Source organism: Platalea leucorodia, assembly GCF_965183815.1.
Source record: "Platalea leucorodia genome assembly, chromosome: 3".
Lineage (NCBI taxonomy): Eukaryota > Metazoa > Chordata > Aves > Pelecaniformes > Threskiornithidae > Platalea > Platalea leucorodia.
In genome coordinates, this window is record NC_138825.1 from 6615385 (window position 1) to 6628254 (window position 12870).

General features: G+C 36.7%; 1 protein-coding gene across 5 annotated transcripts in view; it reads left to right on the forward strand.

Moving 5' to 3' along the window:
• The window catches only part of SLX4IP (SLX4 interacting protein), an 80773-nt gene that overhangs the window by 34109 nt on the left and 33794 nt on the right, over positions 1 to 12870 (forward strand). For 2 of the 5 annotated variants that reach the window (XM_082307675.1, XM_082307676.1), the window contains exons 4-5: positions 6597 to 6686; positions 10033 to 10156. In XM_082307675.1, the coding sequence (XP_082163801.1) occupies positions 6597 to 6686; positions 10033 to 10156 (214 nt within the window). Of the gene's footprint in view, positions 1 to 6596; positions 6687 to 9223; positions 9298 to 10032; positions 10157 to 12870 lie in introns of those variants that run through there. The other 3 variants (XM_082307677.1, XM_082307679.1, XM_082307678.1) reach the window with 3 other exon arrangements.

Below are 12870 nucleotides of genomic sequence, written 5' to 3' on the forward strand. Positions count from 1 at the left end.
TTTCCTAGGGGTTGAATCATCCACATGTATTTCTTGTTTTCTTTTTCCCATCATTTCTTACATTTAATATCCTGCTTATCTGCACCTTCTAAGAATCTAACATAGTGCCTTGATGTTGCATCCTAGTTTCTTGTTGTGCTCTCAGACCACTTTTCACAAAAGTTTGTTCTAAAGGCTTGTTCTCTGCTTGCGCCTCTTTGCTTGGCCTTGGAACCCCTGAATGCGATCTTAATACTCCTACAGCTCATTGGTTGAATTTTCAGATACTGCTACTTTCATTCAACTAAAACACCAGAAAACTGAACACTCCTCTCTTCAGGAATTTCTTAGACATAAACTGTACTCCCAAAAAAGCAAGCCAGCCACTTGCGAAAGATTACTTACATATAACTCTTATTCAGCTTACAAAAGGGGGAATTTCCTCTCTGCTTTTGGAAAGTCTGAATGCATTTCAGGTTGACGGATTCCTGCTGAATCTGTGTATAATTTAGTACTGCTATCTTTGAGGATAGATCTTGAAGTTAGAACCCCCTACGCCATTACTGTTGATCTGCTGCTCCCTTTTCACTGTTGCAGAGTGATCCCATAGATTTTGAAAGCAGGGGACTAAAAAGATCTAGGTGATGTCAGCTGATAGCTATAATCCTTCTTTCACAAGACCAGCTATTTGTCAAAACTTTTTTACAACTTTAGCAAATAAAACAAAATCCCATTTGAGATTTCCAAAGGGCAGCCTGGTTGTTTGCTGGACACTCATGAAACTGCAATATACAGCCCAGATGCCGTAAAGTTTTCTGAAACATAGCACAGCTCAGTCCAGTTACTCTTCCAGTTGTGCCCATCTTCCATCTTTTCCCGTTTTTGTGATTCAAGATCCTTTAGTCCCATTTTGCATCTAGTACAAGCAGCTGTGAATTCCCCAATAATACAGTGAATGGCTCAGCGTAGAGGATGGTTCGGGGTTACAACTCATCTCGGAGCCATGCAATGTTTATGACAAACTACAGGATTTTCAAATTTCCAGAACCAAGCGGTTCTTATCCAGAAAAGACAGAAGGTCAAAAGTGGAATTCCTCCCTCCCGACTTTTGTTTCTTAATTCTTGACCGTTCTGAAGAATGGACTTGGATCATGAATTCCTTGAGGGTTTCTGCTTGTGGCTTCTTCTGGGGCCTTCTCTCTGGTCTGTTCTGCATTCTTTCTGTATCAGCTGGTGAGAAATCCTTTTACAATCACCAGTTCCTCTTGTCAGGTGACCTTCTGATTAATCTCACGGCAGTAAAACCAATCACTGGTGACCTGTTGTTTTCTAAGCACTCTCCTGAAATTCGAAGTGGAAAAACCACCTTGCTTTGCACAGTAACTAGAGAGGCACTATTTCTGTGCAACTGGACTGTATGGTGAAAAAAAAAAATCCTATTCTTTTTTCCCTCCTCCCCCTTTTTTTCCTAGGATGAAAAACCCCCCAAAAACACACCCTGAGGATCCTGTAAAAATATATGGAAAAGCTATGCACTTATCAAATTGCAACTTTATATACTACTTAAAAGAATGAGAAATGCATGCTGTCAGGTGTCACCAAACCTCCTTTGCTCCCACACAGCCGTCAGCAGTGGGCATTGGCATAGCTATCCTGAGCTATGTGTTTATGCAGGTTGAGGTATTTAACTACTTGAAAAGTGTGTCCTGCAGTTTGGGAACTATGTATTACCTGGAATCATAGTGCTCCTAGAATGCTTGTAAAGGAAAAGTAAATTAATTTTGTATAATGACAAATGTATCTCCTGTGCTGTATGCTCACTTTCTTAAATGATTTTTGCCTGTTGCTATTGCTATAGAAGAGAAAAAGTCAAAATATTGAAAATCATTGGTGCTAAATGTATAAACAAAAGGAAGACATCATTTTCTCTGGGGTCAGAAAGATAAAGGAGGAGAACAAACTTTTGCTTTTAAAAAGCCTGGAAAAAGTGAATCTGTATTTAGTCATAATATAGTTGGCACAGTGTATAGGCCAATGACAATATATAATTGTACTTCATGCTGTAGATGTTTGAACCTGCATAATTGAACTTAGAACATTTACTGATTTTAGAAAGAACTTGGAAAGGATGGAATATATTAAAATTTTCTTGTTTATTATAAAAGAAGATATTTCACATACTTTTTTCTTTTTTTTTTTTCTTGTTTGCAAAATCTCTTAGCCATGCTTTTGCCACCTAGAGACTGATCATATGTCTTATCGTTTATGTCTTTGGAAGCCCTTTTCAGCATTGTGACATTTTTGAGTGGTCATCAGGATCTAGTCTATTTTTTTTAGCTATTGACATCATCTGAGAGTGGAATAACATCATCACTGCAACTAAATATCACACCTTTCAGGAAGGAGGTAATAATAGAAAGAAACAGTCCCTGTATGCTTAGCCTGGAGAAGTGGAGTTTTACAGTGTAGGGCGTGCTTCTCTCCCAGTGCGACTGGGAAACGTGTTTCAAAATTGTCTTTAATTAAAATTGATTATAAACAAAGCAAGGCTTATAGGGAAAGGTATTAAGGCTTATAGGGAAAGATATTGTCTTTCTGTAGACCAATTAATATCACAAACTTCCCAAGTTTTTGGTACTACAAAGACCATTCTGATCTGAAGCAGAGACAGCAAACTTCAACCTAACTACTACTATTATGCTGATGGTTTCACCTATGTTTGCAGCTATCCTTCTGGAAAGTGAAGGCGTGTGTGATAGTTGCAGCTCGCCTCCTTCCTGCCTGCTCCCAAAAGCTAGCCAAACTATCATGTTTCCTTTTCAGCTAAGCTTCAATTAATTCTGACCCCGCAGCCCGCATCCGCAGAATAATCACAGAAATGGGAAACGCTAATATGTGTCTTGGGAGGCTGGCGCTCCAGTCCTGTCTGGTTTAATGATACAGCACATTTGGGATGAGGTAACTGAATACAAACTCACCATGCTTATCCCCAGCATCCCAAGTATTTTTGTGTATAATGACTGTTTCTACGCTATTTGAAGTGATGCAGTTTAAAGAAATGAGGGTACCAATGTAAGACCCCCCAATTGTAAAAATGAGTATAGCAATAAAAAGTATTTGTTTGGGTTTGTCTGTTCATTGGGGGATTTGAGATAATAATCCACCATCTAATATGTGCTTATCCTGGGCCAAGGTTTTTACAGGTTATGAGCAGATGACTTCGCTTGACTGACTTACCACTTTGCGTTGGTATGCCTTCTGTTTACGTTACGTCCCTGGTTCTCTTTTCCATTTGCAGAATCTATGAAGTGTTTGATGTATTTATATAAACAGTTTGATTCCTGAAAATATGTTTTGAATTAGATGCCATTACTGTACAACAATACACTAACAACATTCTGAGATCATTTAAAGCCCTTTGTTTAATAACAGTTTAATAACACAGTTTAATAACAATGTTATTAGACTGTTTCGGTAAGTACATTAGCATTAAAAAACAGCTTGTAAAAATGAAGAGTTTTTGAATTCTAGAATTATGGAGGATATCAAATTGGCGCATCTGTTTCTGTCTTTAATTTTTCAGTGAAATGCTTTTCTATTGATTCTTGAAAAAAAAGCATTTCCCTTCAAATCAGGTGTTCAGGTTTCAGTTTTGACAATCGCACCTCTAAAAATAACGTCCAGTGCAAATTTTGAGATTGAAAACATAAAATTAAAAATTTCTGTTCTTGTTTGCCTTTCAGTTACAGTACTTAGGAGTCACGCGTTGCTTCTTGCAGCCACAATGACTGGAAATGCTTCATTTTCTCTAAAATAAAAGCTAGTATTTTCATGGAATTGCATGTCTTCAGAATAAAAATCATTTAGAAACTTTTGTAAGATCTGTTAATATAAACACTGTACATTTTTCTTCCACTTTGCTCTGTTCCTCACGATTATTTGTATTGGAATTTTGTCTGTACAGAGAACTCTTCCTTTGCTGCTGGAGCAGCCAAAGCTGTATGAGCTGCTTAGTGTAAATATCATACATAAAACTGTACCATGTGAAGGCATATAAAGTATAAATACAGGTGTAGGGTATACAATGTATTGTATAATTTCAGAGTGCAAAGGAGCCTGCATGGGAACTGTTGCTTATATCATGTTCAGGACTTAGGAAAAATAGGAGGTAACGAGACCCAGAAAGATCTGTGCTTATATTCTCTTACTCTCCATATTCCTCTTTGTCTGTGACAGTTACGCTTCCTTGTGTCCTGTCCCAAAGTTATTCTAATTGAGTGGCAAAACTGTTGGCTTTTGGATGTTCCAGGTATGCTGTCTACAAGAAGAGCTCCAAAGCTCAGAGGCATAGAAGTCTTCCATTGGGAAAGCTTGTCTGTTACAGAGATTTACGCATTATTCATATATATTTGTTTTTCTTTGAAGTACTACAAATGTCTGTCTGTTTGTAATATTTTTAAGATAATTTTGCACTGTTCCATCATATAGTTTCAAATATGGTTTGTTATTTTCTTTTTTTCTAGTTTTTTCAAGATTGGCAAATGAGACAAATATTGCCATTCAAAAGAAAATAATTACAAAGGTTTTTTCTCCTTGAAAAACAGGTCTATACTTTACATCTGTATCTATATATAAAGTTTCTGTAGTCAGTAGAAAATGATGCAAGTTAACATGTAGCATTTGATAATTTGAATTTTCTTGATGTATCAAATACTTGTTCGTCGTTGTAAGTGCTGAACCATGAATAATTTACTGGCTTTCTCTTTATAATATGCAGTGTCCGCTAACTTTGAAGTTCAGTAGTCAACTGAAAAGTTTGCTGGAGCTGACTAATGATTCACCAGAGATTTTTGAGAGATATTTTGTCATCAATTTAAAGCTTGGAGAGGTTTGGCGTTGCAGCCATCTGGTAATTCTTGGTTCTCTGGAGGAAAGAGAAGCCTTTTGATAAAATAGATCAAAGCATTCTGCTCTTTCAGTGACTGATACCTATAAGTAACTTAGAAGTTTCTCAAAAGGATTTCACAATGCCTGTCTCATTTGCCAAACTTTTGCATTCTAGTTACAATACAGTATTGGTCACGAATTATATTTAAATCGTTATTGAAATAACTTCTGTTCATGGATAATTTACAGATCTAAGAGTTTTGTAAACCCAGAGATTTCTAATTTACTAAATACACTGTCACGGTTAATAAAATTGATGCTAAATCTTGTTGTTCTTTGTCTGTAGTAACTGTACAGGGAAGGGTTCTCTCAAGAGACTGTACTTATGCTATACCATAAGCCTAAGATATAGATGTACCTCTTAGACTGTAAGTGATGTACAACTCCAGTGTAAAAAATATGTATCATACTATTTCTAGAACTAATTCTGTTAGCAGTTGGAATTCTGGCATGGGGTTTGCAGATGTTTGGCAGTGAAGAGCAAAGACGGAGAGAGAAAGTTAGGACAGGAAGCGTGCGCTGCAACGTCCGCTTGAAACGAGACCAATCTAACGCTGGATTGTACGTACACACTTGAGATTTGTCTGGAATCAGGATGTTGTTTCTATTCCATCAGACATTCCGGATGTGCAATTGCCATGACCGCACATGTCCAGTCTTCTCAAAGAGCGAGTTTGTTGCATCACAAGTGCGGCACAAGCGGCCAAAACAGAATGATGAAATCGGCTTTTACCTTGCAGTTGTTTAGTTGAAGGATGTCTGAGTGAGATTTGGTGCTGTGTTACAGCAGAAGAAAGGGAAAGCATTAGCTTGTGATGTGCCATACCTCTGTGCGTGAAAAGAGGCAGTATTCTCTTGCTAAGGGTACGTTAGTGCACAGCGGAGCTAAGGAGATGTGTTTGTGCCGTTCACTCTTCCTTACATTAGAAGGTCATTGTAATGACTGATGTACTGATGAAAGCAAATAATTAAACCTCGTATGTCACGTTGTCCTCAATTAAAGCCTACAAGGCATTTCAGAAATAGTTGATGTGTCTTGGGATGTAGCCTGTGTCATCCTAACAACTATACTTAATGTTTATTAATAGGTTAGCCTTATTATCATTTAACCATTCAAAATATAGCATTGGCTAAATGACAGATGTTAATGAATATTAGGTAGTTACCACAGGTTCTTCAAACGTGCTGTTCTTTACATTAGGTAGTTTGGAGAGAGGAAAAGACTTCTAAAGAGGCTGAGTTTTTAAGGACTTAATGAATTTAAAATGCAAAGTAGATAACTAATATGGTACTAAATTCTCAGAAAATAGAATGATGGGAGTTTGGTGAAGGAATAGCTAATTTTTCACACGTTAAAATTTGCTTGAACTGGGATTTAGAAGTGGCATATAGATAGCAGAAGAAAATTCCATGTACTTGTGCTCGTTGCTATTGTTTAAACTTTTCGGTGAGCTATCCAAGATAGGTCTGGTGCTCTTATTTCTCATTAAGCCCGCAAACAATGGTAAATTTGTAATTCCAAACTTCCACAGTTTTATGTTTTGCCTGCTGTATCTCTGAATCAGATACATATGCTTACCTGATTGTTAACCTCCTTGTCTGCTTGACATGTGCTTCCTAGTAGCTACAGTTGAACCTTTTTTTTTTCTTCTTTGTTTTTTTTTTTTCAGTGTGGGAACTTTGCTGTTTTGGTGGATGTTCATATTTTGCCTCAGGGCTCCAGTAAAGACACCAGCTGGTTTTCAGATCATGAGAAAGAGGTACAACAAATATCAATTCTACTTCAAAAGCATGTGGCTGCAGGAAAAAAAGTTGGATTGCCTTGAACTGTTCAGAAGTTTTCAGTGTTATGAGAATATTGTTAGGTATACCTAACCGTCAATGGTTGCTGTGGGACCCCTAAGTTAACCATATGTGCTTTTTGGGTCACTAATGACCACTTTCAGTTTGCCTTTTGATTTTTAAACTCTGTGTGTGTGTGCATACATGCATGTGTGCATGCTCTTTTTTGATTCTTCTGACTTAACTTTTAATTTTAAAAACATATTTCTTGTGAATGTTTGTAAATTATCCTGAGTGATATAGACCAGATTGTGACAGGTATCATTTTTGCAGAGCTTGTTGGTGACATATCTTTCTATTAATTGGGTTTTTTTGTTCTGAGAAGTGTGAATGACATTGCATTTAGAGAGTGCAAGAAAACATGAGTATGCATGATAAACTATAGTAGAACCATTGTATCTTACGAAAAGAAACTCCCAATCTTTATTTTTAAGTAGATTATTTGTATATCCTGACAACAGATGAAATTTTGAGAAACAGTGCATCAGTGACCAGCAAAATTATGAATATAACTTTCATCAGGTTCTGTGTGATTTCTGCTACGATCTTGTGATGAGTTACTGGCGGGAGTTTTCCCCTATTTCAGTCTGTGTGGGAACTTGAGAAGTTCCCTATTGAAAACGAATGCAGGACATGTTTCAAATGCCTGTGGACTTTCCCGCAAGTCTCTGTTACGGTAATTTTCAGCAGATAGCTTTCCTAATAATGACATAATTAACTTGTCACTGCAGAGCATCCCCATACGTCTCAAAGTAATACATTTAAATAAAATTAAAAGAAACAATAAATTAATATCCTGAGGGAGTGAAAGCAGAATATTTAACAACATGTCGTTCATCCAATTTGTGCTTTATTAAGCCCAGAAAGAAGAAAATAGGGAAAATCTTTTAGACTTCTTTTTTCTGACTAAATGAATACTCATTACCCTTTCTATTTATAACCAGTTTTACAGTCCCGGTTATCTGAGTTTTAAGTGTTTTCAAAATGTATTTTGTAAAACTGCCAAAACAAAAGATATGAATTTCAGGAAATTAGATCATGATGGATTTAATAAAGAGGCATGACAGGGCAGCATTCGTTACATTTCTGTGACCGCACATTTTGAGTGAAGTACAAAGGTTGCATATTTTCGACAACCGAGAAGTGTGATTCCAATAGCTTTACAATTCGCTTCCTGAAAGTCCTATACAGAATCTTTGTTAAAGTGGGAAGAAAAAGGTCTCTAAGGTATTATAGGCAAATTATGCCTACGTATTTTTTTATGAGAGCTTTTACATATTCATCTCAAGCAGTTTTCTACGTTTTTGTTGTTACCAAATTCTGGAAAACAGTAATGGTGGTACAGAAAAGCAGATGCCTCTTAGACCCCTTGTAACACAAACATGATTTCTGCTGGTCCCCTGCTTACCCTGGATGAAAGTCAGCGGCTGCCGTTTGTAGCAAACGGAGCCTGGCGATGCGGTCCCAGGCGGAAGGAGGGAGCAGCGCTGGCCTGTCGGCTGCCAGCTCCTGCTGGAGCACGGGTCACGTAGAGCAGGCTGGGAACTAATTGAGTGCCCATAAGCATGGGGCTGGTGTAAGAAAATACAATGCACGTTGTCTAGCTGGGCATTGTAAAGACCACAGTTCGCCCACTGCTGTCACGTGTGTTGTACGTAGAGTCATCTTGGGATTGCTGCGAGACGCAAATTGAGGCATTTGGGAGCTTTTCTCTTTTTCGGCCCTTCAGATTTCCCTGGCCTTTCTGTCCTATCTCTCTTCCCCTGGAATAACAAAGTCAAAGTTTTATCTTTGTATTTTGAGAAAAGTTTATTAAACTGATTTCTATTCACGTCATTGCCATGATTTCTCGATCTGCATACAGGTCTCAGTTACAAGTTGTTTTTAGCGGTGGAAAGTACGTAGAGACGATTCTCTTGAAGCCTGCTCTTGTTTGTGCTTTCTTAAATATAGGTCTCTCTAGTTCTTTGTGGAGAGCCATTTAAATAATATTTCCATAAGCATAACAACTAAAATATTTTCCATTTAAATTAAGGAAGTGCATGCTAATCTTTATTGTTGCAGAAGGAACCAAATGCACACTTATGTTTCCCCTGCTTTGTAGACCTTTTCATTCTAACCTGAACGCTTAGTCCTGTGAAGGAATGTGTAATGAGATCACTTTAATGAGTTAAACAGAAGAATAAGTAAATATAGTATTTTATAATTGTACTCTTCAAGTAGACAGGAAAATGTATTTCTTACTGTAATGAGAAAATACTGCTTGTGGTTGACCAATATATGTGCATTGCTTTCATTTACAGTGATACGTTAAAAATCTGTTGCTCTGCATACTTTCTAGATTAATCAAAAGTAAATCTCAAGCCAAGATATTTTAGTTTAGATAGTACTAACACAATTTTGTCAATTGTCCAAACACTGTAAAAAGGTAAAATGATATTTTTCTGTGCCACAGAGTATCATTTCTGTGAGGACATAGTTATGCAGAATGGAAAATGAGAATACTGAGGGAAAGTCGCAAATATGTGCGTATGTATTAATCTGAAAACTTATTCTGGTATTCAAGAGATTCATTTTTTTGCTTTTACTCCAAGTTTTTTTCGATGGTTATTCTGGCTGAAGGGTTTGTTCTTCTTGAGTTGTATGTGGTTTTTATTTTGCTTTACTAAAGGAAGTACAAAAGACATGAACGCTTACGTTTAGGAGCCGAAAAATCAAAATGAACTAGAGAAGTTATATTGCTGTGACCTAATTAGCTCTGAGTCTTCCCCCCCAAAATTACACGGAATTGAAACAAAATATCTGTTGTGGTTTATGAGGATTCTTGCAGAGAGATAGTGTGTTGACAAGTCCCGGCAGGATTTTTAGTAATATTTTGCTTAAATACCTAATGTTATGATACATTTTTAACATGTATTTTTTCCTACTTTGCATAAAAATGACACTCATTTGCTGTTCAAAAATTATTAGTATTGTAATATAATGTACTTCATCTGCTGAGTGAGAGAATTTCATAATGTACTTCCGCTCTTGTTTCGTAGCAAAACTGTTTGATTCCCCCCTGCCTTGTTCCCATTAATTTCCTAAATTATATGCTTTTCTCACCTCTGTGTAATGCCTCAGCACTTAATTGCAGATGTTTTTCCTTTTTATGTGAAAGGGAGTGATTTTGTATTGATTTCTGCTCTGTGTCTATGGGCATGTATGTAAAGATCTAAACAGATCAATCAACAGATCTAAACAGGCCAATGGTTACTCTTTCAGGAGGTCTGCATGCTGCTAGAAGAAGTTGTTGCTTCAAGGGTCAAACACTACATGGAAGCACCTAAACAACGTGGTCAATGGAAATCAACGGAACGTGCACCATCTGGTCCTTTGTTTCTTACCGGTAAAATAAATTATTTAACTTATCGTGAAATAAAGTACGGTGGAAACTGCTGTTCTTTATTTTTTCCATGAGAAATTTGCCATCGGGAAAGCTAGTAAGCCTGAAATAGCTCATGTTCGGGTCTGAAATTACTTCAGCTATGTTACTGAAAAAATAAAGTGGGTTTTAATTTTCTATGTTATTGAAAAATGAACGTAATGCTTGTACTATTAGTATAAAAGCATTAGAATTAAAAAGAATAAATGGTATAATCCTGGGTCCTCCAAAATTCGTGGAAATCTTGCTGGTTTGTTAAGGCTCCTTTCCACTTGAACATTTAGTTTAGAAGTTCTTAATTTAGAAATAATATCTTTATTTCTTCCTCTTCTGACAATATGTTCAGTCTTAAAAAGTTGCTATGATGTGATAAATGGCATTTGTCATTTCACCAGTGTTACTGCAGGTTTGGCAGTAGTGTTGATGACCTTGGGAGTAGTTATTGTGCGGAAAAGAACAGTAGTAGGAGCGTTTACCCAAGTGGAACATTTTTATTGATATTATTATTATTGTTATTTTTGTGTGTGTGTGAGGGTGGTGAGACCAATAGGTGCAATTTTGGTACATGCATGTGTTAAAATAAAGGTAATGATATATTAAAGCACTACAGCTTGTGCTTTAATGTTAGATGAGCTTTGGGGCTAAATGGCTTGCCAGTTTTTGTTTAATGTTATTTCACTAGCTGTTCTGGTCATCATGGTGAGTTTTACAGTTGATAGGCTTATCTCTTGGTGTTATATCACACAAGCAATTTACTTTTAAATAGTTCTTAGGGAATAATGACTTTTTTTATTATCAGCCTGGAGCATGTTATAAACTTGTCACAGAAAAGAAGGGCTGCAGTAGTAAAGCCCTATGTTGGCTATGGTTTCTCACATTTCCTTAAATATACTGAAACGGATCTCTACTGAAATATGAATTCTGCAATGAATATAATTGCATACTTAGAATATACAGTCAGTATACTGATACAAATTCTTTAATTCAGTGTATACTAACAATTTTAATTCTGAACAAATTCTTTGCCTCTCAAAATATTTTCAGTTATTGAAAAGGTATATTCCTATAGAATTCTAGTTGATGGTTGCAGCTGTAAACACTATTATCAATATCAATGAGTGTTTTTAATACAGAAGTTAAATACTGTAGGGTTGGCTTATTATTGCAAAATTTTAGGCATATATGGGAGCCAGATTGTTAAGGCATGACAGGAGGGTTCTTTTCCACCCACAAGAACACAGTACCACAGAAGTAAAAAGTGCTTCAGGACACTAAAGGATTTTCAAACTTTTTTTTTCCTTGCCAGTTGTAACTACATTTTATCCCGTTAAAATTTTATTCATGTTTATAAAACACATGAACTTTCAGATCCCCGTACTTTTCAGGTTTTGAGTGAACAAATAGAATTTTCTTTCAGTGAAAGCAGAGGGACATTACAGAGGATGAGATCAGAATTTCTGAGATTTGGTGAGGTTCTTCTGTGTTTTCTTTACTGACTGATATTTTTTATTATTTATTTTTTAAAGTTTCCTGCCTCAGTAAAAAGTAGGTTTTTCAAAAACAATTATTTTGGAAGATAAAGCTGCCAGACATATTTTTTTTACATATGCAGACAGATGCAACACTAATTTGAGGGTGTTTGTGAGATGTTAGGGTCTTATATTTTCTTTTAGGTCGTGAACTTTTCAGTAAAAATACTGGTATGCTGTCCCAGGGTTGTGAACTGATCTTCTGCTTGACTCTTGCCCTTATTTCCTGAAAATGAAAAACTTAGGGATATGCATTTGAGGAGGTCATCGGTAATATCTGTGACAGTTTTAGATTAAAGAATGTTTACTTTGGATGAGGCAGAATTACTGTTCCATCAGTTTTCTGCAGTTAATCTCACTGACATTAATTAACACTAAACAAATAAAGGAAGAAAACAGTCTGTGATAATGAACATTCATGTTGAAGTTAATTTCCAAATCTCTCTCTCTCTCTCCTCTTCTCTCAGCCTGCTTTGCTCAGGGCTGTAATTTGTAAGAAAGGAGTGCTTTGTTCAAGTCCAAGAATCAAGTTTATTCAAGTTACGTTCAAGTCTGTTCTTACCTGAGAAGGAAATAACAGAATAGGTGGGTGTTCACTGGAGCAACTGAGACCTACCTCTAAGGGACTGACCCTTAGGTGAGCCACAACTCTAATAGTCTTTAGCAGTTATCATCACTCAAATGTGGCTCCAAAACCTCTTGTGTTTTGCCTTCCTCTCTAGGATCACAGGTTCTGTTTGTTGAGTACAAAGATGTGTTTTTGTGTGTGTTTCACAAACAGATGAAGTGCAAGATAGCTGGCCAGTGTTTGGCGTACAGTGTTTTGTAGTATACAAAGAAATGTGCAAGCTTGGTATGTGGCTCACTGCATACACATACTGTAGGTGCTGCTGGTGAAATGTTTAAGCTTGCAGCTATTGTTGCATTTGGAGGCTATTAAAAGTTTTTGAGCTTTTCAAACCGAATGTGGTTTCTTTTGCTCAAAGTTATGCAAGTCTGTGTCTAGAGTTTCACTGCTGTAAAACCCCCGCTATTGTAAGGAAGAGTGTATCTCCAGAAGGAACATTTAGATGCTTGTTAGCTGGTTACTACCTACTTCAAGTATCCCAGGTCAGCATTCCACCCCTGTTTGAACTTGCATCTTTTCAG